This window comes from Amborella trichopoda, chromosome 5, assembly GCF_054954075.1.
Source record: "Amborella trichopoda isolate Santa Cruz 75 chromosome 5, AtrichopodaSantaCruz75HAP2 v2.0, whole genome shotgun sequence".
Taxonomy (NCBI): Eukaryota; Viridiplantae; Streptophyta; class Magnoliopsida; order Amborellales; family Amborellaceae; genus Amborella; species Amborella trichopoda.
Genome location: NC_142340.1, coordinates 6,079,331 through 6,107,328, shown reverse-complemented (window position 1 = coordinate 6,107,328; position 27,998 = coordinate 6,079,331). Strand labels below are relative to the sequence as shown.

At 36.3% G+C, this 27,998-nt stretch overlaps 1 protein-coding gene across 7 annotated transcripts; it reads right to left on the bottom strand.

Moving 5' to 3' along the window:
* Positions 1 to 249: 249 nt before the first annotated feature.
* Positions 250 to 27,447, bottom strand: LOC18443511 (putative leucine-rich repeat receptor-like protein kinase At2g19210). Of its 7 annotated transcripts, none has more exons than XM_088867216.1 (14): positions 27,147 to 27,447; positions 24,127 to 24,227; positions 12,494 to 13,028; positions 11,392 to 11,873; positions 10,313 to 10,448; positions 10,163 to 10,234; positions 8,956 to 9,027; positions 8,790 to 8,870; positions 8,547 to 8,710; positions 5,953 to 6,179; positions 5,738 to 5,864; positions 1,975 to 2,043; positions 1,715 to 1,904; positions 250 to 966 (listed from the first exon to the last, which is right to left on the bottom strand). In XM_088867216.1, exons 2-14 carry the CDS (start codon positions 24,203 to 24,205, stop codon positions 546 to 548), a joined length of 2,655 nt encoding a protein of 884 aa, XP_088723342.1. In that variant the 5' UTR covers positions 24,206 to 24,227; positions 27,147 to 27,447; the 3' UTR covers positions 250 to 545. The 7 variants fall into 7 exon arrangements, 5 of the variants coding, with proteins under 5 accessions (XP_088723342.1, XP_088723341.1, XP_088723344.1 ...); XM_088867215.1 differs by lacking the exon at positions 27,147 to 27,447 and adding an exon at positions 26,134 to 27,128; XM_088867218.1 differs by lacking the exons at positions 24,127 to 24,227; positions 27,147 to 27,447 and adding exons at positions 17,417 to 19,725; positions 19,964 to 20,194.
* Between the last annotated feature and the right edge of the window lie 551 nt (positions 27,448 to 27,998).

Below are 27,998 nucleotides of genomic sequence, written 5' to 3'. Positions count from 1 at the left end.
TTTGATAGAAAAAATTGGAAATTTTTATTTGATTTTTCCTAATTATAATTTCAGGAATTGACGTTTGCTGTATGGGGGTGTTTGATTGATTTGTTTGAATTATAATTGGGAAATATTCAAATTCTATGGGCTGTTTGATTGTCAATAAAAGGCTGTCCTCATCCCTCAAAACTACAGCCACAACTATATGCACAACAACAATGCCTTCCCTTATAGTAGTTATCTAGATGGAGCATTTTATCAAACTGGTTTAAAAGAAAACAGGAAAATAAATATCATCAAGTTGCAGAATTACACTCAATAGTCGAGAATTACACCCAATAATGGAGAATTACAGGCTAGTCTACCTCGTAAAACCAAAGAAGAGTAGACTGAAGGCATAAGAGAATCACGGGCCACATTCAATGTTGAGTGAGCAGAAGTACATAAAATTTAAGAATGAAATAAAAGGCTTGCTCAACGTATCTAATTGCTTTGAGAACCTTGGCAGATGTTGACTGTCCTATAATGGCTTCCGACATGCATGCGAAAACTGTTGAAGCTGACTACCTTGGTGAAGGATCAAATCCTGGTTCCTTCTCCATATTTATTGAAGCAGTTATGGGGCTTGATGTGTGGTATTCTGTTCTTGAAGTTCTCCTGCGACACGATGACTCAAGCTCTACACATCCTCTCAGTTCACCGATAACATCACTTATCGTTGGCCGCCTAACGGCTGTCTCTGGTGTACATGCCAATGCTATCTCAACGGCTTTCCACATTGAATTAATGTCATATTCCCCCTGCAACCTCGGATCAACCACACTAACAATGTCACCTGTTTTAATCTTGGGAGTTACCCAGTGTACTATATGTAGTCTCTCTTCATCCAAAATTATTGCAGGCTGGCCTGATATAAGCTCCAAAAGAACTATCCCAAAGCTATAGACATCGCTCTTCTCAGTGAGCTTGTTCGTGATGTTGTACCTGCAGTTAATGGAGTTAATACATACTTAAATAATGACCCATGGAAATACTTTGTCATGAAAACAATATATTCTCAATAAAAGAGATTAATATTATCATTATTATTTTTGAAACTGTCAACATTGTATTAAGAGAAGAAAAGATATTAGTTTACTATGTAGATCAGTCTTCTTAGAAACTATCTATACCTGCATTGGCAAGATATTGGAAGGGAAGCAAAGGACAATCAAACTATCTGTAGTCCCTCTCAACCTTCTCGCCATACGCACACATAAAAGTACAAGTTATTTGTGGAAAAAAATCTCTTGTGGCTTCTGGTTTAAATGAACAGCATAAAAAAGATAGGTTCCTTCAACTAGTTGGTTACTTCCATGTAGGAATGTGTGTAGAGGCCCAACCCATACACTGGAAAATTTCATCTTTCCTTTTAGTTCTGTTGACTATTTGAAGAGAATCAAAGAAGCATGACATTTATTTAAAAGAACTTCCACAGAGAATTCATGGCCATATATCTTCCCCAAATTAGATAAATAATTCGGTTGGACAAAAATGGGTGAAAAATGCATCCTTCAAATGGCAAACAGTAAGCTGGAAAGGAAATAGAGGTCTGGCCCTTCATTTCTGGGTGGAAGTAAAGAAAAGTAGGAACGAAAAGAGCAAGAAATCGAAAACATAGAAAGACTTCTGTGGATGATGGTTGTGTATAATGTTTTTTTGCTTTTCTGCTATACGGTGATCAGTAACATACTCAGGATCCACATATCCAGGGGTGCCCGCGGCAATAGTCCATATGTGAGTGTCATCCTCAGTTGGCCCTAATCTTGACAGCCCAAAATCTGCTACTTTGGCTTCTAGGTTTTCATTTAAGAGGATGTTGACGGTCTTGACATCTCTATGAATGATTGGTGGTTTGCATCCACAATGAAGATACTCCAATCCTACAACACAAAATACTTGTTGAGAAATTGAAATCAATATCAGAAAAAGGAAATATTTGATATGCATTACCTTGTGCAACACTCAGAGCTATTCGAAGACGCTGTTCCCAATTTAAGGATACTGAATTTCTGTTTTTATCTGCATGACATGGCAAACACTTCAAGTTCCTTTCATTCCTACTCTAAATGAATCTTGTAATGCTCAAGCACATTGAGGCTACTTATGAAAAGAATACACACAGATCGGATAGAATTTCACTTCTTCAAGGTTGTTTTTGTGTCAAATTTTTTATGTAGCTTCTTGAGTTACAATAATATATTTGTTGAATACTGTAACAGTATAGTAGCACAATGTTTGTGTCTGTGAGTTAGTCTTTCCAACCATGTGATCAATGCAAGGTAATTTTCACAAGTTTATGTTCCAATTGTGAGTTGCTTGATGAAATCTAATATATGTTCTAGGATATTCTTACCACTTGTGCACATGAAATTCTTTTAATAATTCTATTTATTTGGACACCAAATACTACAGTTCTTTTCAGCTGGTGGTCTTTGGTAGTTTTCAGGAATAACTAAGTTCTCCATATCCTTGATTAATCTACATCCTATTTTAGTGATGTTAATTACTTTCCCTTCTGCTTTCGGTCCTTTCCAATCTCATCTAAAAGGGACAAAAGCGCCTCCCATATTATCAATAACTCTTCAAGTGTTGCTTGAATGATTCTTAGTCTTGTAGAGAATTGACCAAAGTTCCAGAAAATGTTGCCCTTAACTTCTTCTAGATTCTTCATTAGATTTTTGTGTGAAGTTTCTCATATTCATGGCTTGAACAATTTATTTTCTTTAATATATGTTTCATGACCATTGTTTGAAAAACCACCCGATCAAACCGGTAACCGCCTAGTTAGATCAGCCGCTATTTTAAAAATAAAAATTCAAAAAAATGTCTATAAAATCCAAAAAATAAGGACTTTGATTTGTAATACATTTTGTAATATTTTACGTTATGTTAACTCTCTTTTAAAATCCATTTTTTCATTAATTTTCTACTTCATTGTTCTAATCATTCTTTATATGCTATTCATATTTTAGTAGATTTTTTTTGCATCTTTTTTACTTTTTTCAACAATTTTTGGCCACCCGTAACTTGCCTGGTTAGAACGGTTGAATCGGCCGGTTTATCAGTTAGGCCGGTTAAATTGCTTCTAGCCCCATGTTCAATAAACCGTTCTGATTCGGTTTTGCGAACACTGGTCATGACCATTATGGAAGTAGATGGAGTTTGGGAACCTCTTGACAGAACTATTGGCAAAATCAGATAATTCTTAGTTGAAATATGTATGGTCCTTATATTGCTTTTTCCATACTTTTTGTTTTATATATCTTATTTGAATTACTTCCTCTTTATATAGCATATTCCTTCAATTTGTTATTTCTATGTATTGTATGCATTTTATTCTGTATTTAAATCCTTTTCTTGTATGTCTGTGCCATGGCATGCTCTGCCATTTGTAACATATTTACTTTATTATTATCTAATTCAGTGATTCAAAAAGCGGACCGGCCAGCGCCTAGGAGGTCCAGAAGGCCTGGGCGATGCGCCCAGGCCTAGGAGGCTAATATGAGAGGTAGTCCCTGGACGTCCGCTTAGGCGGTACAAAATCCACCTAGGCAGGCACCCAGCGCCAAGCCCATTGTGGCCGGGGCCTGCGCCCTGCCTAGGCGGTACGGAACCCGCCTAAGCCAGCATCCCGCCCAAAGGCGGAAATTTTTTTTTTGTATTGTTTTTTTTTTTTAAATATAAAGGGTTAGAAGGACGGTTTTAAGTTCATTTGAAGCCTAAAACTTATTGGAGCCCATTTTAGAGAGATAAACTGATTTCTTTAGGATCGAAGGGTTTCTCAAAGTTGACAAAAATTGATCAAAACATCACCCATTGATATTAGATTTAATTTTTTTATGTTTTATAAATCTATTGGGGGTTTTTTAGAAAATTTTGAGTAATTAGAAGCATCTTTGAGGTGGAAGTTTGAAGATTGATTAATCAAACTCAAAGTGACCTAAATACCTAATTTTTATTTTTTATATTATATATCCTTTTTTCATTCAAATGGGCATCCTTTTTTGATTCGATTCGACTTGGGTGCCCGCCTAGAAGCTGGGAAGACTGGACCCCCCAGGCCGGCCGCCTAGGACCTACCTAGCGCTTTTGAAACATTGTTCTCTATGCTTCATTTATCTAGCATTCTCTCTTCAAATTACTCTTGACAAGGTGAGTTTAATGATGTAGAATGGTCCAACATTGACAATGTTGTAAGGCTACGTGGAGACATGTGCATTCATATTATTGCAAGGATATTTCAAGTTAAGGTGGTGCTCTTAGATATCATTGACATGATCCTGCTGCCCTCCTATAGATATCTTCAATATGAATCTGCCTCTCAAGTATTTGCTCGTGACAGAGTGTCCTTGATTTGTTAAGAAAAACATTCATTGTGCACTTCAAGATTATCCATTTCTCCATTCTTGTTTCATTTGCATCAAGTGGTCTCTTTGGTATTGTACGTACTTCCAGGAATCCTTTTGTCCTTTTGTTTTCTTCATATATATTGGACTCCTTGGTAATTGTATGTATTTCCAGAGTGTGCTAGATTTACTTAATAAGCATGGGTCACGGGATCTCAACCCTGTCTCTTGTCCTGCTGAAATAACATCCATAACTAGATTCACGCTGGAGTTCCTAAGTGTGGGGGGGGGGGGTTGACATTTTCTATGAGTTACATTCCCTACCTCATAGATACTGATTTACTCATGATCTAGTGACTTTTATTTACTCATGATCTTGTGATTTCTCATCTTAAGCAATCACGCATCACTCTGAAAAGTGGATTCTGGTTTCCCATGTCAACTGTACCATCTCTTACTTGCTTTACAAATGCAGATTGGGATATTTAGCATGAAACCCAAATGAAGGGCCATCCAAAATGTCACATTATATTTCCTTGGAGAGAAATAAATTTATCGGGGTGACAAAAAATAGTGGTTTCTCAGTAGTTAGCTATATTCTTCTGAAAATAAAAGTCTGTTATACCGATCCTCAAATCCAGAGTTCCATGGTACTCCAGAGAGGTCTAGTTACAAGAAATCAAATGTCACTATTTATCAATTAAGTTCAATATGAGGATGATCTCAAAATAGGACTATCCACAGAGAGCCATACTCATTATATGGTTGCTTTTAAAGCGTCATAAGTAGATTTTGCTAAAGATTAATGTCTTGCACTCGTTTTTATTTTCAGTTTATTTATTTAGGGTATTATTGTATGGAGTACTAGAGGCATAACAACTAACAAACTGTTCCATTTATGTAAGGACATCCAGCGGTTCGGTTGCTTTCATCTATCTGTTTCTACATGTACAATAGGCGTAATAAAAATGACTAGAATGTTTTTTTTATCCTACTCATGCACTTGGAAGAGGGACTTATAATCAATGTTCAAAACAAGGCTCAGACTTAGGACTCGGGAGGACCACAAGTCCGAGTCATCTGTACAGTGTTGCTCGTCTGTTAGAGACTTGGATGAGTTTGTACAAGTTATAGTATCAACATGTACGAATTGAATGTGTGTGACAGCTCCTATTCGGACATGGCACCTTGACCAGTCTGAGTAACTCAAGCGGCTGAGTCTAAGTTGACTCGCCTGAGTTTTAGAACACTGCTTATAATAAAACTTAACATTTTAATCATTGGTGGAAATGTCACAAATTATTCAAAGGGGAAAACTAACATTGTAGATGAAAATGAAAAATATTCTGATGGCTTGGGAATTGTACCTGACAAAATCTCTTTCAGATTCCCTTTTGACATGTACTCATAGACCAGAATCTTTTCTGGGCCTTCGTCACAGAATCCTATGAAAGAGACTAAGTACTTGTGATGAATTCTTATCAACAGTTTAACCTGCTTGACCAAGTCCAAATGCATATATCCTTAGTAAATTTATACACAAGTATACAAATGGTATTTAGTTTGTTTTGTCTATACGAACCTCTGCAAGGAATTCCTTATATCCTTGCTGTGATTCCTGGGACAGTAACTTCACAGCAACTTCATGGCCATTTTCTAGGCATCCATAGAAAACAGGCCCGTAGCCTCCTTTGCCAATGACCTTTTCAAAGTCATTGGTGATTTTTACAATTTCTGCATGTGTAAATGCTCTGGTGGCATCTGGTTTTGGTGTGTCATCCCTTTCTTTGTTACACAACTTCTCTTCTCCTGATTCAATGGTGTAGGAAAAAAATATGTATACCATAAACTATATATGGATCTGATCAGACATTTACCCTACCATCGTTGGAAAAATTTCCACATTAAACTTTCAGGCAGGTCTCATTTAAAGTGCTTTCGAAGATGCAGTCAAAACCAGTTTCCCTGATGCATGTTTTTACAATTTTACTATATTTAGAAATGATCACAAAATTGCCTTTTCTGGAGATTAAATAACAACTAATTTTGAGAAAAATTATACACCCGAGAGTTTCAAAATTAAAAATGTTTTCACCTTACACAAAATATGAAACGGAGAATGGAATTATTATCTAAATGGGAAGATGTAGGTTGTACAGGAAACAAAACCTGGGGCCACACAGGCCCAAAAGATCCAAAAGTCGAAATGTCTATTTTTGGTTCATCTAGAAAAGAGGTCTGAGTAGGTTTCTATAATGGTTTCTGGAAAAATGAATTCCCATTGCTTACTTTAAGACTTCACATCTGTTTCTCTTTTTAAAATATAATCAAGTACACTTAATCTTGGACTATCCTCTACCTAATACACAGTTGGCTTAGTAGTGGTATGGTTTCGGGGTTGTGTCATTGAAATTTCAGGCCTGGTTTGAGGTAGCTTGGGCTGCATAGATGCTTCCTATTTGGAAAAAGGACCCAACAATAGTTCAAGAAATTTGCATGAGACATTTCAACCTGGAACTTAGAACTCAGAAAGGGTTTCTGAAGAAATTGGAATGTTGAAAAACAATTAAAGACTTCTAGGAGAAAATTAAAGAGCTTGGACTTGTTCACAATTTACTAATTAAAATGGGAGTTCACTTTTAATCACGTACTGTTGAATTTTTGTTAGGGATGCAACGTCCAACTTTCAATTTTGGCAAAACTCAATCCCAATATGGGTGTGATCTATTCCCCTTCATGTTTTATCCAGCAAACACTTTTGCTTCTAAATGGCGGTATCAAGTACTGGAGCTGTGGTGCACTTATGTCCAAAACTGTATCAACTCTAAAGTCGATTTTTGGATTTTATATTGCAGATGGAAATCTTTAATTATAGGTTTTAAGATACAGGAAGAGGAATCCTACATGCATAAATCTTTGGAGCCTGTAGGAGGAAATAAGTTCATCATCGTCAGAGCGATTTTGTAATTATTTGGGGTTGGCTGTAGGAGGAACTAAGTTATGGTAAAAAATATTAAGGAACATTTATTGGAAGCTTAGTGAAAAATAAATCCATTTATTTGGAACATTCAGAAAAAAAAAAAAAAAAACCATTTATTTGGAAGCCTGCTAGCTGCAGGTCATGAAACTAGCCATAAGAGTCATCCTCCATCTAGAAAAAACTACCAAACTTTTCTGTATATTTTACAATATACAGAAAAGTCTTTAGGCTTTCAGAATTATTCAACTTGTATTAGATAAATCTTAAATGATTGAAACACCCATGTCAGCCTTATGCCCTACAAACCAAGTCTGATATCTGAGGCTGAAAGCAAAAGTTGGGGTTCCCTAACCGTTTGATACTCAAGACAAATGATGTATGGGGTGTTGATTTATTAGGTGCCATCCAAGCCCAGGCAACTTACTTGCCAATTGAGTTGCTCTAGACAACTTAGTAGTCAGTTGCTTTTTCATTTTCAAGTTTCTGGACGGTTGTGGCCTATTTTAGGGATAAAAGCGTACAGTCACCACTCGCTTTATCAGTGATAGGTCTGTTTGGCTAAAAGTTGAATTGGCATGGCATGACAATTTGATGCACTAATTATTATTATTGTTGAAAATGAAGTCTCCATGTGCTTCTTTGTTTCAGTCAAGTAGCTAAATCTATCTCGTAAGATGTAGATCTACAGTGGCTCTTCAGAAGAGAAATGGAACAGCATTGACCACTGAACTATGCTGTCAAGTGATTGTGGATGGCATCTTTCGACTCTTAGATACAGTACAGATGAACTCTTGTGAACAAAGGCAATTGTGCTTTTACATCTGTCATGGATCAATTCGAAGATAGTTTGGCAGAGAAGTTGAAATGACAGTATACATATCTTAATATATATTCTTTGTGATTTGGTGGTTAAGAGGATTACGTTTGGTTTGTGCCGGTCATTTTTAGAGAAAAAACCTAAAATAAATGGCATAATTCATAGAAAGAGTATGTAGTTCTGATTTTAGAAAAATGCTAGGAATTTAAACAAATGGGCTAAATGCCTAGATTTTTAGAGAACTGAAATCAAGCTGCAAAATTTTGAGGTGTTATTCCTGCTTTCTTTTTTTTTTTCTTTTTTTTTTTTTTTTGTCCTTTGGCATTTTGATGCTAGTTGTATCATATTAGATTACATCTTGGATTGAACTGAAGCTCACCGAGTACTTTTATTTTCTTCACTATTAACCCGACAACCAAGGCGAAGAGCAAGCTGACTGCTGAAGCAACAGATATTACCAAAATAGCCACGGTCTTCTTACTTTTCGTTTGTCTAGGAGGCTGATATGAGTTGGTTATTGAAAGGTTGGAATTCTCATGAATTCTAAATGCATCAAAAACCAAAACAATTAGTTGAAGAGAATTACCAAGAGAAAAACAATATAGAGAATATCAGTGCTAACCTTAATACAAGTGCTCCACTGGTATTCTTTTCTATCAATGCCATTGGCACCTGCCCACTAAGATTGTTTTGTGACAAATCCCTGTCAATGAAACCATGTACATGCCAATGAAATTCGCTTTTCTTCCCCATTTCTTATACGCATGCTAGACTGGATTTATACTTACAGGGACTTTAGTTCTGTCAGATCAGCTAAACTTTCTGGAATGGTGCCTGTCAGCTTATTGTTTGAAAAGTTCCTGGATCAATAACAACCCAAAACTTAAGAAACTACATGTTCAAAAAAAATGAAGCACTGAACCATATTTCTTAAGTGACCGTCTTTAAGGGAATGCCTCTAACTGCCCCAATTTATGAAGCTGGCCAAAGGTGCCATCATACTTTCTGAAATGAGAAGATCCACGGCTTGACTGCTATTGACGTATGATGCCAGTCTATAATTAAAGTTTTATCTGGACCAAAAATGGTGAATTATGAGAATGGGGCTGAGGTCGTGGTCGTTGTACCACCTGAGGCCCAGTTAACGTCTTGGCCTCCATTCTCACTAAGACTTTTAAAAAGTTGATTCTTTCCAAAATGGGTAGGGGCTTGTAATCCCCACTGATTTATCCCCCAAAATTACATAAATATATATATATATATATATATATATATATATATATATATCAATAAATAATAGATAAAAATAAATAAATAACTGGTGAATTATGCTGTATTTAGTTATTCAAGTTAGTTGGGTATTTAGATAAACACACAAGAATTTGAAGTGTGACCTTTTACTGGTTGGTCGTTATTTATTTGATTCAGTTGGATCTTAAATGTTTTCCTAAAGTAGACAACTATGTGAGTCAAGTCAAAATTGGTTTGTGGAGTCTGCATGGGAAGTATCTCTACTTAATACCCATCAGTTTGACTTTCGAACTCAAAAGTTGGACTTTCTAATTCCCAACACCAGTTTTTTTGCTTTTTTTTTTTTTTTTTTAAGCAGTTTGAAAGTTTGACTTTCAAACCTCCCAAACACGTCAGATTTTTTGTGTTTTAGGTGTTCGAGAGTAGGATTTTCGAACTGCAGAAATACAGCTTCTTGTTCTTTTTTTTTGGTTGTCTGTGTGTGTATGTGTGTGTCTTGGGCTGTTCGAAATTTGATACAACTGGTGGTAAAATAGAATTAGAAAATGTCAAAAGTAGGAACTCAATATAATATGACCAAAATTTGGACCATGTGGTAATACCACTTCTTTTTCTCGGTTTATAAGCAAATTTATCTAAGGACTATTGTGGTTTAAAATTACTTTAGGAGGGCCATAATATCATAAGTTTCTCATACACATGAATGCAGGTGCATCTAAACGGACTGAAAAAGTAAGAACCTACAAAGATTCAAGTACAGAGAGGTCCGCGATGGAAGCCGGTATTTCTCCTTCTAGTCTGCTTGCTGAAAGATCCCTGCAGAGAAAGCTCCTTAGCTTGTCATTTATTGTTTATATGAGCACCAAAACATTAGTTATACAAAGGCTTGCATACAGTGATATAACTCTTGGGTTTTGTTCTTGGTTGCAAGTCAAAGAATCCCACTGGTACTCTTGTGGAAGACAAGGATCTCCAACCCAACTCTTGTTCTTCAATCCGAGTTTATCTTTAATATCCAAAAGTGCTGCAACTGAAAGGTTCCACAATTAAGTCAGTTCAGTGAAGGGAATGGTTCCAGGCCATAGCTTGGCTCATGTTAATCTCTTTTATTGTGAATTTATGGGTTTGTACACAATGAGATAAGACTGTTTACCTTCTTTCTTTACCTGTATCTTGGAAAGAGTTATTCAAGTTATGCATTTTAATATTTATCTTTTACCTTCATGTTTTTCTGAGTAAGTTTCTTCACTTGGCACATAGCCATGAAGGGATTTTGAACAATGAGCACAGACAATGTGGGACCTTTTAAACCATGTCTTTTAACTGCCCATAGTTCGCATTATCATCCCTGGATAAGTCGGAGTTCAGAGGTATGCAATTTAGTCTAGGGAAAATATAACATGCACAATGTGTCCTCTCACAGATTCATAACTATTTCTTAAAATGTATGGTGGAGTTAAACCATAATACAGGCATCCACCAAACTAGTTATTTCATATCTTTCTGATATATAGTTCACCTCCACCATCTGGTTTGAGAATGAATAGCAGAGGCCTGCCTGTGTATCTTACAGCATACAACTTACGCTTCCTCTTTTAGTGTATTCTTTCATGCTCCCTCCAAATCCCAGATCAATCTAATAACTGTGTACACTACTAAGCTCTCATATTGTTTATGACCATCCACTTAACTCATCTGGGAGAGTTAGTACTATCAAACATGTCACTAATTCAGTTGTATCTTCTTTTTTCTTTCTACCTATAGATTGGACAGTGGTAAATCCTCTGACCATGCTATTATGGTGAACATATGTAATGCTTTTCCTTAGGAAAGTGTTGAGTTAACCCATATTTAAGAAAGTGTTTGAGTTAACCCATCCCAGAAAAAGGTAAGAATCTCTCTCTCTCTCTCTCTCTCTCTCTCTCTCTCTCTCCATTTGCGCATCCATCCACATCATGTGCACGAATACATACCGTCTTGAGCTTCGGTTGCCGATGAAGAGGGTGCATTCGCCATGTAGATTTCGAACGCATTGATGATGGGTGGGAGATCAGAAAATGTGTATGCTCTGATGTCAACCTCATACTTTTGAGAACGTCTTTCAGGATTCAATGTACCCGACCAGTGCATGGTGGGAGACAGGAGGTTAAGTGGCTCGCCCCACCGTTCTCCATTGAGGAAAATGGTCAACACTCGAGTAGAGTTGGCAACGACCTGTGTTAAAGCGAAATAGAAGTTAAAGTAGAAGAGAGCATCAGGGGCCCATGTGGGTGGCTCCCAACTGATATTTATGCCGGTGCTTCTGTTTGAGGATTGTGCTGCTGTTTGCATGACCGCAAGCGGCGGTTGGAACTGATTATTTTGGTTGATAATGATGGTCGAGGAAGTGTTAAGGGCAATCCAGTCTTTGAAGGTGTAGGGAACCCAAAATCGATCGTAGGGGTCTGATCCGTACCTATTCCAAACAAAGTCAGCATAAGTCCTCCCTGTGTCTTGTCCCAACCCGAATATACATTGGAAACCTGGGCACGAACCCTGACGAGGCCAGGTCCAATCCCCCTATCCGAGTTCAGCAAGGTGTGAGTTCCAAAGAACCCAAACCTGACCAAGTTCGAGTTACATTATGTTAATGAAATAATCATTATAATAGTTATAACCTTATGTAGTTTAATATTTATGTATATCAAATGATGATATACGATTATGTATTTGCATATATACTACCATAAATAATTGAGATATGGTGATTTTTGGTCTTATTGAGGGTACGGCCTTTGGTAGAGAAGAATGGAAGAACAAGATCATCTAGCCCACCTCAAATAATTGTGATAAGGCTTGGATGATGATGATCATCTAATAATTATTGTAATAATTATTATTATAATAATATAGTATCTCTCTCTCACACACACTACACACACTATGTATGGGGTCAGGTTGGGTCGATCTAGACCTAGACCTGACCCATTGGGTTTAGAAGAGAGGCCCAGACATGGATCCAGATTCGGTCCACTCTTGGGTCTCCTTTGAGGGCCACATTTTGGAATGCTTGGTTTCAAAGAAGCCATTGCTAACCTTAGAGTAACAGTTGAGAGGCTTCCTGCATCGATCCGATGTAAAGTTGTGAGAGACCATGAGCCATTAACAATAGTATACATGAAGCTAGGCAATGGCCGAAGCTCTAACACATTTATGAAAGGTGTTCCATGGCCGGTATTCACCAAACATACCACCACGTGATCTGACTTAATCAAGCTGATAATCTCTGCCCAAACTTGATCAGAGAAACTCTGGAAGCTCACACTGTACCAGAGGTCCACCCCTAAGTAAAGGTCAAATTTGGGTATCTGGAAACTGGAATCGTAGTTTCCATGCACGAAGGATGCTCTTATCAGATATTTGCGATTAGATGCGAGGCTAGTCACATTGTAACAATTCCTTTTTCCCTGTGTAAATCTTCGTAGTGATTGATATTGCGATGACAGGGCAGAATTTAAGTTTCTCACGGATTCCCCGGTATCAATGTATTTGGCATCAGATGTGTAAGTGATCATGGTGTTTGGATCCATGTAATCCTGTTCCACATAGCCACAATCTATGCTTATGAATCCTGTGAAAGAATTAGATAGAAACTGTTAGAATTACTTAAACTAATTTGTGATAAAGATTTTGAAGGAGCTCATTTTGATTTAGATATTGCCCAGAAAACATTTAGTCATAAGTTTATGTACAGACTTAATGATTGAAAGACTCATGCAGAGCGTATAAACCTTTTTCATTGAACATTAAGTTTTAGGATTGTTGGGTCTCCAGTGGGATCCACCACATACAGGCAGTCTCTCGGCCAAGACATATTGGGAATTTTGTTATTTCAAAATTTTCATATCATCTTTGACTCACCTTGCCATAAAACATATAATTTAAAAGAAAACATCGATTTGAGCTCCTAAAACCTTACATATGATCATCTCTCACATAGACGGTTCAGAGTCAATATTTCAAAGGAAATGATATGGAGCAATTTTTTATTCCAAATCATTCCTTTTTTGCCTTTAAACTGATCAGAGGCATCGGCAAATATGCCCAACAATTTTAGATGAAGAATTCACCGAAGTCTTGATTATCAAATTTGGCTCGTCCCACGCCTGGATTAGCCCATGTGGCTCGAGAGCCAGGCTCAGGCTAGATGTTTCTAGCCCAAGGTCTGGACCAGGCAGTTCATGTCTAGGCCTCCTAGCTCAGCCTTGCCCAGCCATAAATAATAGAACTGGCCTGGTCTCAACTGGTCCAAGCCTGCCAAAAGGGTGTAAGCAGTTAACCTATCATAGGCCCAAGCCGGGTCAAGGCCTCATGCCTCCCAACCAGGCCAAGGCTGGCCTGGCCTAGGCCTTAACCTGTTGCGAGTCCTAACCGTGTCCTTGGTCAGGGTAACATGTGTTGACAATGATTTCACATGAACGCGAAATCTTTCTTCATTTCAAAATAATCAACTCGTTAAGAACTCGATTGATGTACCACAAAGTTATTAGTAAGTGGTATCCATTCTTAGTATTAATCATGAAGAGAGGAAAAACATTTTTTTTTGCACCTTACCAACATTTTTTGGTGCTGTGTGACTTTTTCTAGACAAACAATTTTCTTTGGAATAGGAGCCCGCCATGGATAGGACCAGACTGTATTCCACAACATTCTGTTTTTATTCTATTCAGGAAACAACATCTGGCATGACTACTTACCCAAAAAAAAAATCTAGCATGACTAACATATGACCAGAACAGGGCCTATGAGTGAAAAAAGGACCATTCAAACTGGCCCTTTAATGTCGGAGGCTAGTTCCACCAGCCACTATTTTTAGCTTGTCATTATGCATATTTTAATGTCAATTACCAACTAAATGTTTAGTGTCAGAACACTTTCTTAGCATCATTCATATTGGCTAAGTGAAAGATCTATATGAGAAGAGTACCTTCAGCCTTGATCAACCTTTGATGGGAGGTGAGGCTGATGCATAGCGGGGCATAGTCGCATGCATACATATGGGCAAGCGGAAAAGACCCTTGTACGAGACCTTGGGCAAGATGGCATGAATAGGTGGCTAAGTTGGTGGGACTTCTTCGACCACCAAGACCAAGAGCTTGAGGCTTCGAGTGCCAACCCAGCATGACTTGATGGGACATGAGCGTGACCCATGTGCAAGAGGCGTGACTGACCATGCACCCAGGATAGACAAGTCTTTTGACCAATAGTGGTCAAGTTTGTGATTTGAATTCAAATTATATAACTACCCGGGACATGGGCCCGTGTGATGGCTATTAGCCATGAAAGTGTAAGTGCAGATGTAGTGGGTGTGTTTGGCTATTAATAGCCATGTAATGATCATGCATATTGAATTGGCATGTACAGATGGCAGTGGAATTGTTGAGTCAGTTGACTAGACCAGCAACACCCTCCCCCTTAACAAGTCATGATCCATAGGCCATTGATGGTGTGATTTGGGCTAATGTTACATACATGGTGGTAGGTAGTTATAGTGGCGTGAGCTATAATTGTCATGTAAGTGATGGACGAGTGTGTGGATGAATTTGTAGGGTTATATAAACCCCTTGTGTAGACCTTGCCGGTATCTATTCACTGTATATGAGCAAGGTATGGGGCTATAAGAGCAAACTACAACCCTTTTCCATACTTGTTAAATACCTTGTGTGCTTGTCTGACTTTGTTCCTCTTTATGTGTATTTGTGGATGGTTGGCCTTAGTCGAGTTTTGGCTTTCGCTTGGCATTGCACAGGTTGGATAAGTGAAAAGTTAGCCTTTTGTAAATTGGTATAAGAGTGGTGTGGAAACCATGACTGATGGTGTCTTATCCGAAATTCAGCAATGCCTTAAGTCACCTTGAGGAGTAGTTGGAACAAGACAACCCAAGGAGTCCAAGATGCTAGGTTAGGTAGAAATGCACCACCGTGATTGCTCATAATGGCATCTTGGAGGCTAACCTTGAGGAAAGATGTGGAGCTTGTGATGCTCATATGTGAGGGTACGTAAATGACCTCAAACTTTCATAGACTCCTTTCAAGCGTGTCTTTCGGCCTTGCAAGGATGCATGGATCTTGTCAAGAAGCTCAAAGCATGAGGGTGCATGATCCTGGGGTGTTTGAAGGGGTGATAAACTCCAAAATATTGGAGAACTTCTTATGGGACATGGAGCCGCATTTTGAGATTGCTCGTGCCCATAATGGATATTGTGTGAGCAAATATACCACATACCTCAATGGCACTGTTTTAAAAAGCAGACCGCCCAATGCTTGGGCGTCCACCTAAGTGGATATCCTTAGACGCCCACCTAAACCCACCTAGGCGGCCACCCAAGGCTTGCGCCCTACCCAAGGCAGAAATGCAGCTCCTTGAGGGTATTTTTTGGTCATTTTTTTAATACTAAAGCGGTAAAATTGTGGGTTTTAGGTTCATTTGAAACTTAGAACCCATTAGAGGCTATTTTAGGGAGAGAAAATCCAAAAAAAAAAAATTCTACTGGGCCGCCCAAGATTTGGGCACTCGCCTAGGCGCTGAGCAGCTCGGACCCCCCGACCGTCTAGGTGCCGCCTAGCGCTTTTTGATACACTGCTCAATGGAGATGCTAAACTCTAGTTTAGGATGCAGGTCATGCAAACTTCAAGGCACAAGGTAAGCATTTGGGAGGCCTTGAAATAAGAGTTCGAGGATTGTTTTTTTTTTTGCCAAGCAATGCAACCACCAAAAAAGCTTTGACAAATGGATCAATGAGGAGGGACATGAAGAAGTTTTCATCTCTCATGTTGGACATTCATGCCATGATGAGGAGGATTGATTGTTCAAGTTTGTTTCTGGGTTTCAAGGTTGTGCTGATCTTGTTGAGGGTGCAAGCTATGTGAGACTTGACCACTAATATGGTGGTCGCTAAGAGAATGGTAGACTATATTTCTCGTGGTGATATGGAAATGATCCATGGGGTGGGGTGAGCCTTAAAGGTCCAACAGTAAGAGAGCTGCAATGCATGGGCTAGACCTGAGAAGGGGTATACAAAGAAGGAGAGGTACCTTGGAAGGCCTTCTCAAGCTGTTTCCTTTGTGAGGAATAACCCTTGAGGAGCTACCCACAAAAGCAGCCCCTCAAGTTCAACTAGTTGAGGAGGATGAGACCTCTGTATAAGATTGCTCAATGCAACTAATAAATACACTACAATCGGTAGAAACTAGCATTGGGGTTTGGGAGGAGCCTAAGCTAAGAATCATAGAGGTGAGGGTTGTAGAGACCGATAGTAGAAGGAACCTTACCAGCAATTCAGTGGAATTAAATAAAGACTCTCATGACCAATGATGAGTGGTGATGCAATGGAACATCTAGTTAGTCCAAGTGGGGCAAGGAAGAGGAAGTTCAGTAATTGGCATGAGCACCACAAGTACCACATTTATGCGGTAAGGCTGGATTTAGCCATCCTCTTGAGCACTGCATGTGGTGACATGGATCATGGTGGCTAGAGTGGACCTAGCGACACAACCAGTTTCAAACATGGCAATGGTAACCAATCTAATAAAGTGTGCACCACTATTGGGAACTGAGACTACCTTGATCACCCCTTGTTGTGCTGAACCCCCCACTACAACAGATCTAACACCTCAAAACCAACTCACCTTTCACTGGTAAATTGATTACAATAAAATCCATACTCTCAAGAATCAAATATATGTTGTAGTATATTTGAATATTATCAAATCAAGAGAAAGTAAAATAGAAGCTCTAATGGCACAACCATACACAAAAAGCAAAATCAAAGCACCATCAATATACAATATACGTGGTTCACCCAAAATCGGGCTATAGCCACAAGCAACCAGCAAGAAAATTAGTCACTATCAATGGAAGAATTACAAGTTTTGGGGTATGTAGAGATTGCCTTACAATGGAAGAGAAAAAGCACAAAATGAAATTTTCATACCACAAAAAAACCATCAATCGACTCACTTCTTCATTACCGTCGGCCAACACCATCCCTACGAAGAAACGCCGATGAAATCCGGTCCACTACAAGGCCACTATGAAACTAGGGTTTGCCTAGACCTCAAATATCTATTCTTCCCCAAAACTGATCTTCTTTCTCTCAACAACAGCCTCCCACTCAAAAACCTCACCTTTCTCTCACTATACAATGAAACTTCTATAAAAGTCATATGTTATGTGACGAAAATAGCCTTTGTCATTGAGAGAAATGCCATAGGTCAAACCTTGATGCAAAATCACATCCTTACCTTGCCAACAGTATCCAGTTATTTCTTTCTTGAAGAACTTAGAAAACTTAGCCAATGCTGCAAGCTCTCTAGCCCAACAACCTCTATGAGCATGCATTGCTCATCTTCTTTCATGCTTGTGCTTCTCATTCAAACTCCACCTTCAACACTTCCATTCTTAAGTTCTTGAGGCCATCTCACCTTCACACATACTCTAGGTGAATCATTTCCTACACACCTACAAGCACAACAGGAGTGTGATCTCATGTTTTCGAGATCCCTTACATAAGTCTCTCCCACAGGGCCTTGTTTGTGTTCAGAACCTTGGCAATACTTGTCCGTACTTCTCAAATTGTAAAGTATCCATTTCACTTTATTCCAAAATTTTCTTCCTAGGCTAAAACACAAGCCAATCAAGAAAATCACAAACAAGTGAAATAACAAATCTTATACAAACCATGGAAATGATCAAAATTAACACTAAAGTAATATACAACACTAGTCACATCGGTACTTCACTAAATTTTGAACATTGGCCCAAAGGAAATTCATGAGGTACTTCTAACTTCACACCCTCTTGTGAAAGCCTCAAATCTTCAATTTTTCTACCTTGCCGATTATCTCATTAAGACCTTACTTTACGCCACCAAGATCTTTCATTGCCAAACTACGAACCTCTTGCCAAGCTTCTTCTTCTTCTACAATCAAATTTATCTTTTCACTTACAATTGTATTCCCCAATAATTTATGCAAGTTTCTTTCCTGGACTCCATAATAACCAGAGCCCCTTTTGAAACTTTGAGCACTCCACCTTGCCTAGTAAATTTGAAGCATTCTATATCTCAATAAGAAAGTGAAATCAAACTCTTCTTTAAATCCGGCACAGGTCCCACATTTTCAAGAGTTCGAACCATTCCATCATACATCTTTATGCGAATCAAACCCATTGCGATTGTTTTACTCATTGAATTATTTCCCATTAACGCCAAACCACTCTCACATGGCTCGTATGCATCAAACCACGATCTATGCGTGCACATATAATGTGTGGCTCCACTATCAAGTATTCAGCTTTGATAGCACATGGGATTACATTCCACCATCAACACCTCTTCTTCAACAAAACCGGATATTGATGAGCCTCATTCTTGGCTTCACCTTGCCGTTCCATTCCCACCTTGCCATTCCATTCCCAAACATGAACCCTTTGAGGAATTCGTCATTTTTCTTTGCCAAAAATTTTTATTCATGTACCCGGGCTTGCTATAAAACCAACAACCTTTGTCACAAGACCGCCTTGAATTTGATCGAGTGCTTGAGGAATCTCTTTATGAACCAACCCGTTCATCCAACCGGCCTCTTACTAGAAGTACATCCATTCTTGAGCCCATTGAATCATCCATCGATACCTTCTTTCGAAGTTCATTGGCAAGTAGAGCACTACAAACAAAATCTAATTTGAGGGATTCTAAATTGTTTATTATCAGAAGATTCTGGTAATGAACATAGCAATGTTACCAACTTATCTTTCTCATCCATCCTGACCTTGATACTCTTGAGTTGAAAAATAATGTTGTCACTCAAGTGTTTCGATACTTTCATACATCTCTCATCCTCAAAAAATACAATTTTCTTTGTGAGGGATTTAGTTTGGTACAAGCTTTCTAGCTTTGCCCATAAATCGGCAGCCGCCTTTTCACCTACTATAAAAAATAGTATCTCATTCACTAAACAAACGTGAATTGTGGCAAGGGCTTTCCTATCCAATTCTTCCCAATCATCATCCTTATTTTTTTTTTGTTTCCTAGATATTCCCTGTAGTGCCTTATAAAAACCTTGTTTTACCAATATATCATGAACTTTTATTTTCCATAGTTCGGAATCATTTCTTCCACCAAACTTCTCTCGAATTTTTTTAAATCACTAAACACTTCCCTTGAGCTCTGATATTATTTCTTGGTAACCGAGACTATGTTGATCAACCCTTGTTGTAGTGAATACCTCACTACAACAAATCTAACACCTCGAAACCAGCTCACCTTTCACCTAACATATCGATTCCATGAAAATCCGTACACCCAAGAATCAAATATATGGGGTAGTAAATTTGAATACAATGAAATCAAGAGAAAGTAAAATAGAAACTCTCGTAGCACAATCATACTCCACAAACAAAAATTAAAGCACTATCAATGCACAATATACGTGGTGCACCCAAAATCGGGCTACGACCAACCAGCAAGGAAATTATTTACTATCAATTTTCGTGGTATGTAGAAATTACCTTATGATAAAAATACATATAAAAAGAATTTTCCGGAAACCATCACTCGACTCCATTCTTCATTACCATCCACCAATACTACTGCGAAAACTACTGCCTAAAAAACGATGGTAGGTTTACTAAAACCCCCAATCTGAGGCCTTACGAGGACTTCGATGTAGGACTGCCATCTACTGATGATATCAAAATTAAAGTAACTGATACCTCTTTCTTAGTGGTACACATGTGGTTACGGACACGCTAAACCCTCCTTATCTATCAAACAAATTCCTAAGGATCGGCAAGTCCTTTAAAAATTTAATCAAATGTGTGGGCCTTATCCCATTTTTTATTTTTGGCTTGATGTCGCATGAGTTAACTAATTAAAAAAATAATTTAATGACAATAAGATAGGTGACAACCTGTTTAGCTATTCATGTGTAGCAATCTATGAGTAAATTTGAGGCGTGAGTATAATTTATCTTTGGTTTAAGATAGTCATAATTAATTTTGACCATTGGACGTAAAAGTGGATGGCTACATTTTATTATATGAACCAAATTCAAACTTTAAAAAAAAAAATTTCGAATTTTGGGATTGTTACAAGTAATTGTAACCTCCTTATATTAAAAGTAAGGGTGCAGTTGGCATACGGATGCATCCATAGCTGTAGAAGTAAGGTGCACCTTCAAATTTTATCATGGTATATAATTTTGATGTAAAATGTTCTTAGGATTATCTAAAAATCTATTTTTATATAAAATTTTAAATTTAAAAAATAATTAAAATCAAGTAGATCTATAAATATATTAAAATCTTGAAAATGGATGGTGTAGATAATATGTTGTAAAATACACTATTTTTTAGACTTAAAATCTTTTTATTTTTCATGGTCATGCATCTCAATGTCGAGATGATCAATCAAACGGCTTTTCAACATTAAAACCATAGTTTCCCATGGAATTTTGAAGTGCATCCATAGTTCTACATTATAAGATTGCATCCTTATATAAACTTTTTCCTAGACAATCTCTAATTTAAATAAAATAAATGGAGCCAAAAAGGAAAAGGTCAAATAAAATAGAGTGCCATAAAATTATTCATTCGAAAAGACATGATATGTTCGGATTCGAATTTAAAAAACAGGGCTAAATAAACATCTGTCTTTGCGTGGGTTTATATTATGTTGGGAAGGATGATCAATTGTATTTATTTTCAATATAGAATGGAGAATTTCACTTCACAATGTTAGTGATCAACTAGTAAACAAAGATTATTACCTTGTTTTTTTCGTTTCTGTTCAAAAGAAGAAATATTCAATCACAAAATTGACATAAATAACATAGTAACGGTAACTTTAAAACTTTTTATGAAAGTCATGCTTCAAAACTCGGGCAAGTCCATTTGGAGCCGACTACTGAGGTAAAACTCGGGTTAATCAAAAACAAAAAATTTATAAAATTATATCAAATGGTAGAATCAAATATAAGTATTTTATATGTAAGTTGGGTGTTTTTGTCGATGATTTGTGAGTTTTTCTGGTCATATGCCCCATTTTTGTATTTTTCTCCTTTTTTTTTGGATTCTTTTAACATGTCTCCAATTGTAAATCAATCTTTGTAATATATATTTTTCACATTTGAAATTTTATGTTGTTTTTGTTCATTTTTATTTTTTTATTTTATTTTTAATGATTCTTTTTTTTTAGGGTTTTTTGGCCATGTATACTACCCCTCATGAGTCAATTAGGACTCATCCAAGTAAATAGCCTCAGGCCAGAACATTGATGGAAGTTTTTTTTAAAAAAACAAAAATTACGTAATATAATGATATTTTAGCGGGATTATATACAATGATACCATTTACCTTTAGTACAGGGAGGTCTCAATTACTTACAACCGTCGCATGTGAAATCTGCTAGCTTGGGTGTGTCACAAAGTTCGAAAAAATTTCTTTTGAACTTTGAGCTTGGTCAATAAAATAAATGTAGCCACTGAATTTCATATCCAATGGTCAAGAATAATTGTGACCACTTTATACGAAGGGTAAATAGTATCATTATATACGTTCTCTATTTTGGCTTATTCAAAAAACCTTTGTCTTTAAAGGAGAATTTTGATAACCTAATTAGAGTGTTTTTTGATAAGACAACCTGTGTCGCCACATTAACTTGATTATTTTATTCGTTAAACACATCAATTTGATTTGTTTACCCTTTACAGTTTGAAAGTGATCTGATCTGGATTTTAACATAGTTCATAAAGTGAGTTTAAACCCTTTAAGAAAGTCTACCACGTCATCCATGCATTTAATTCTTATGTAATTACCTTTTGGAAAATTATTTCATGCAGTCTGTACATATGCGGTCCAAAAACTGTAAAGCATCCATCTTAAAGATAGATGCAAGTGGGTGTTCCATCTTAAAAATAATGGAAATTAACAGTCCAATTGTTTTCTAGCTAGAACTATTATTTTTAATTTTTAAAAATTATTTATTTTTTCATATTCATGATCTCCATGTTAGAGATTATTTGTTCTTAAAAATTAAGTCTTAAAATTCACCTCAAAAATAGATTTATTAAAAGGCCCACATTTCTTCATATGTAGGGTTGATCGGATAGAAACCGGATCTTGAATTTTTAGCTTATTTATCAATGCTTTTTCAAAAAAAGAAAATTGATGAGCAATTGAAGTTCTCCTCATTCTCCAGGTTGAATAAACTAAAAGTTTACGAACATATTGCTAAATAAATAAATAAAAATAGAGTAAAATCTTTGGTTGAAAATCATGGATCTGGTCGAACCATTTTCTTTTTTCTTCTCTCATGTTTATCGAGAAGCAAACTCGCTAGCTAACTCTTTGGCTAAAGGAGGTGCTTCGTTGCCGTCACTTTAGATCTCCTCTGATGTAATCTCTTTTAATTAGTCATCAATAAAAGTTTGGAACATTTGTCCAAACAAAATAAAAAGAGCAAAATCTATCATATTTCTCTCTTTCACAATGATTAGAATATGTACTCTTCTTTCTAACTTCTAAAATAAAAAAATAAAATACATACTCTTCCTAGTGAGAAAGAAAATGCTCAAATCCAATTTTACAGCATACATAAACAAGTTCTAAATCCAATTATGTCCATTCCGAGTGCCAACAAGTCTTATGAAATTTAGAACTTTAATAAGGAGTTTTAAATTTTATTTTCTTAGTAAATTTTCACAGTCGTGCATATTCCTAAATATTTTGTAATTTTATATGATATATAATTATTAATTATTTACATTTAATTATTTTAAAAATGTATCACCCCATATTTTGTTTGGGAACACTTTATAACTGGTACCACGCACATATGAAGCTAACTACCATTCTCAATCATCCTATCTAAGTGGACAGCTTGAAAGCTTTAGTGAAAATATCAAACACAATATTATTATTATTATTTGTGTAAGTTATTTTGACATGAAATTTACTACATACCTACTCCTTAAAAGGGGGCAACTAAAAGAATAATTTATAATAAAGTAAAATGACCTAAATGTCCTTGAAAGATAAGGAGCATTTTGGCCTATTTGTTTATCAAAACCATTCCTATATTATGGGAAGGAGCCCAATATGCTTTTATATGTAGATGCCGCCTCGTGTATCTAACACTTCATATGCCAACCAACTCATTTCAACAAGGTTTCAAAAATTAGATCGGCGACTTGGATCACCCATCTAGATTTTCGAAGGTTTCAAAAATTAGATCGGCGACATGGATCACCCATCTAGATTTTCGATTTGGTTCCATGAAACGGCAATTTGAAAAAATTAAAACAAAAATAAAATGGGGCCGGTTATGTCATGTTATCTAATAAAACCGGCTAAATCTATAAGAGAACCACCCAAAACCGGTTGGTTCAACAAATTAAAAAACAAATGTGAGCCAGTGCATTGACAGGACCGGCGGGTGGTTCTGTCAGAGAACTAGTATGAACGAGCCAATTCATGGGCTGATTTTCGATATTGGCTGGTTCTGTTCGAGAACTAGCATAAACCGGCGAGTTCACGAGGGAACGGCTCGATTCTCGATATTTTATAGGATCTGGATTGGAGGTTCCAATCCAGATCATTAATCTTTTAACCATAGGATTTCACCATATCTCAATCCGAAGTATAATATGTAATTAAAGAATCGTTCAGTATACCTTGTTGCCCATAAACCAAGATGGCTAATCTTAGCAAGCCCAAGAATTGTCCAAATAAAATTACTTCCCGATGTGCCATCCGATATCCAATGATAGTGGACCTGCGTAGTTTGTACAATTTACCAAAATGAGTCAATGTGCATAGAGAGAAGTCAATGTGCAGTTTCTATAAGGTGGCGACTTTTTTGTAGAAGCAAGATTATCATTTTTTATACGGTCAATTTTAGTTGGACAATGTAAATTTGATTGATCTTTTAAAACAATGTCAAAAAATAGTGGATCGTTTAAAATAATATCAAATCTACTCTAAGATAAAATAGATAATACTTCAATTTTACTTTTATTGCAGGAGTATACTCTTTTTTTTCTCCCTCTAGTAAAATCCAATATAGGAGTAATTGTAGTACCCCAAATTTTGTGAATGTAACATCTTCAACCCTTATACTAACGGAATAAAAAACAAATCCCAATTGAACTCACATGATTGAATAGAGACCATCTAATTTTTCAAGGGCAAAATCTAAGACACAAAAAACCTGAAATTCATTTTTTTTTTTTTTGAAAATAATCATCTAGCAATTCTTAGATGGTTTCCAAAATTTCGGACTGGACAAATCCTCCCAAGTAGGTCTGGAGTAGATGCATAGTATGCTCTTGCAGGAGCAAAGCTTCGCGCTCTTTACTTATTTATCAAACAATAACATAATAGCAAAAGTGGGACTAACACAAATACTTTTACATGTGATCATTCTTTTCAAACAAAATATAAGGGTAATTTTTGTAGATTATCCAATCATTTGAAGAAATCCTCTAAGATCTCTCCTCCCTCCAATGTGGGTGAGGATTAGCCATGCTATTACATAAGCAATACAATTCACAGAATAATTAAAAATGCTATGTAGGATTTTACTGAAGGATCCAGTTTTGTCAAGTGAGCCAGAGAGCCTTTGGATCCAATTACGAGTGGATAATCTCGATACATAAATATGAAAAAATAAAATATAAAATTTGATATATTTTGCACCATTCATTTTGCCTTTTTATAAAGAGTTTTTTTTTTTTCTGGTAAATGAGACTCAAGCAAATGTTTGATGCATTCAGGGGTGTAGTTCAACAGTTCACTCCTCTTACACATCGAATAATTTTCTCAGTGTTGTAAAACCCAGTGATTTTCAGCCGGGATTACCGATCCAGATTCTAATTAGAGGGACCGAACTGGTTATGAGAGTGTGGATCTGGGTTCATACCCCCTTGAAATAACTAATTAAATAAAATTAAGCAGTTGTAGAGATAATACTGCATGACTTTACATTTTAAGAAAAAATAAAAAATACATTTAGTTTTTATTTAAATCAATATTGAAAAACTATTCTATATCTAACTTTTCAGCTGCAAACATGATGCAATACATGCTCTCTTTAGGTAGTGGCATTGATTTTTCAAAAGAATTACAAGGATATAAGTCAACCACCCCTATGGATCAACACTGAGACGTCCAATTTGCTACAAGAGATTCTCTTTTCATACTTTTTCTTGCAAGGCAAGTTGACTTGACCAATAGAGAAAAATAAAACAACACACATTTGGTTGGTGTGAAAATATTTTTTAGAAAAAAAATTTATATGAAAAAATTCTCTTATGTGGTTAAATGCAAGAATATTTTAATATCAATTAGTTTTTAATTGGTGTGAAAAGATGCAGCAAAATCAATTGATATGAAAATATTCCCACACTAAACTGCATGAGAGAATTTTTCATGTGAAAAGATTTTCTAAAAAACATTTTCACGTGGATTAAACGTGCTAATAACTTTATTTGATTTGTTGGATCTATTGAGAGTTGCGACTTGTCAATAGTAAAAGTGATATTTTTCTTTTAAACAATCAAGAATGTCCCAATTGCTACATATGAATGTAAGTTTTGTTTTACAAGAAGATTAGAATCGGTTGGTCATAAAGTAAAAGTAATGTAATTCTTATCGTTCGATAATGTAACTAAAATACTTACGGACTGTTTTGTTCCTTGAAAAATAATTTCCTGGAGATTCTTCCATCTATTATCATTTTCCATGGATCATGTCCAAATTGAAGAGAAATCGGTCGTCTCCGTTTTCACCTCATTTTAGTGAAAGAGATCTTCCAATTGAAAAGATGAAGAATTTATTTATCCATAAATAAATCCTCTTCACCCTAATTATTTATCTTTCCTACATATTTCTCTCTCTCTCTCTCTCTATTTCCGGTGAGTACTCAATCGACTCTTGAAATTTTTGAGAATTTTTTTTTTCCAAATATAAAAAACCAAAATAACCCTTTTAACATACCCATATAATATAGGGCTAGAAAGACGCCTTGGGTATTTCCCCGTACATTATTAGAAACCATTCTTGTCATTTAAAAGAAACAAAATAAGTAAGGAAAAAATTTATATCTGGGTGAGGCCCTAAACAATCAAATTAAGGCGCACCTCAAAATTTTTTAAAAACGTTGTTTTGATATGCAAAAATCCTGAAATCGATCATCTCGATTTCAAGATATATGGACATAGGAAAAAATTGATTTCAAGTATTGGAAATAGTACATCTTGTAATGCATTTTTGTAGACTATCAATTTTCAAGATTATCAAGTTTTTATAGATCTGCTGGATCTATACTATTTTTAACCCTTTAAATTTTATGATTAGATATGAAAATAAATTTTCAAAAGATCACAAAAAATTTTAATACTAAAATAACATATTTCAACCCTATTTAAAAGTGGACGTTAGTATACAAACCACATTACTGCGCACAAATTCCACCTCACTGAAACATGAGAGAGAGAGGACTCAAAGAAGAAATATACAATGAAATTGGGAAATGTTATAAGAAACATAAATTAAAAAGTACATATCAGGCGCCTCGACATAGAAGTAAACAGGTCCTTTTTTTCTCGGAGTTAAGAGAGAGAGAGAAGTTTAACAAGAAATATTTAATAAAACTGAGAAATGATCTGAGAAACATAAATTAAAAGGTACATACCAAATTCCTCGTAACTGAGGCAAACAATTATTCTTTTGTTAAGAGTTCTTCTATGAATGATGATAGCAATAAAATGTGGTATCGCACTTTACTTATTTATAACAGGCAGAAAGCTGAATGGACAAAATCTACCCCAAATAAAAAACAAAATTACAAAACATGGCATAGGTCTCAAATCCCTTGCACTTTGGCAACTCAATGAGTGTATACTGGACTATCCAATGCATATAGACACGCACATTAGACAGGTGAGAGAGGGAGGGAAGGGGTGTGGGGGGAATTTGCAAGCTCACAAGAAATTAAGAAATGTGGCGCTTTAGCTGTGGGATTGTATTAATATAAGACTATTTACTTTTTAATACAAAAAAATCAAATTAACCGCTACCATCGAAGAAAAACAAATAATTTGGGATCTCAATAAATGCTTTTAGACTTTGAGCCTGGTGAAGTACATAACTTCCTAATTTACATAACTTCCTAATTTCCCATCTAATAGGCTAGAGTGATTATGACCTTTTTATATAAAAAATAAATAATAGTATTATATAGCTTTTTTAAAGTTATTTTGTGATTGTATGGTCAAGTGACATGACAAACAGCATTAAAACTTTTTACCTAGTGTTAAAGAAAACTTCTTAAAGGTGAAGTGTGTGAGTATGTCATACTTTAATAATGAGTTTATCCATGGCCCATGGGGATTATGGAGGAGCATGGATGTTAGTAAACGTTGGTCCTAGGGCTATCGATGGTCTGGTCCAAGGATGGGCCCTAGTTCCCATTGGGGCAGGCCAGCTTTGTCTTGACCTTAGCCCAAGCACGGCCCCATCCCGCCCGGTCCTCGGCCACCTTTTT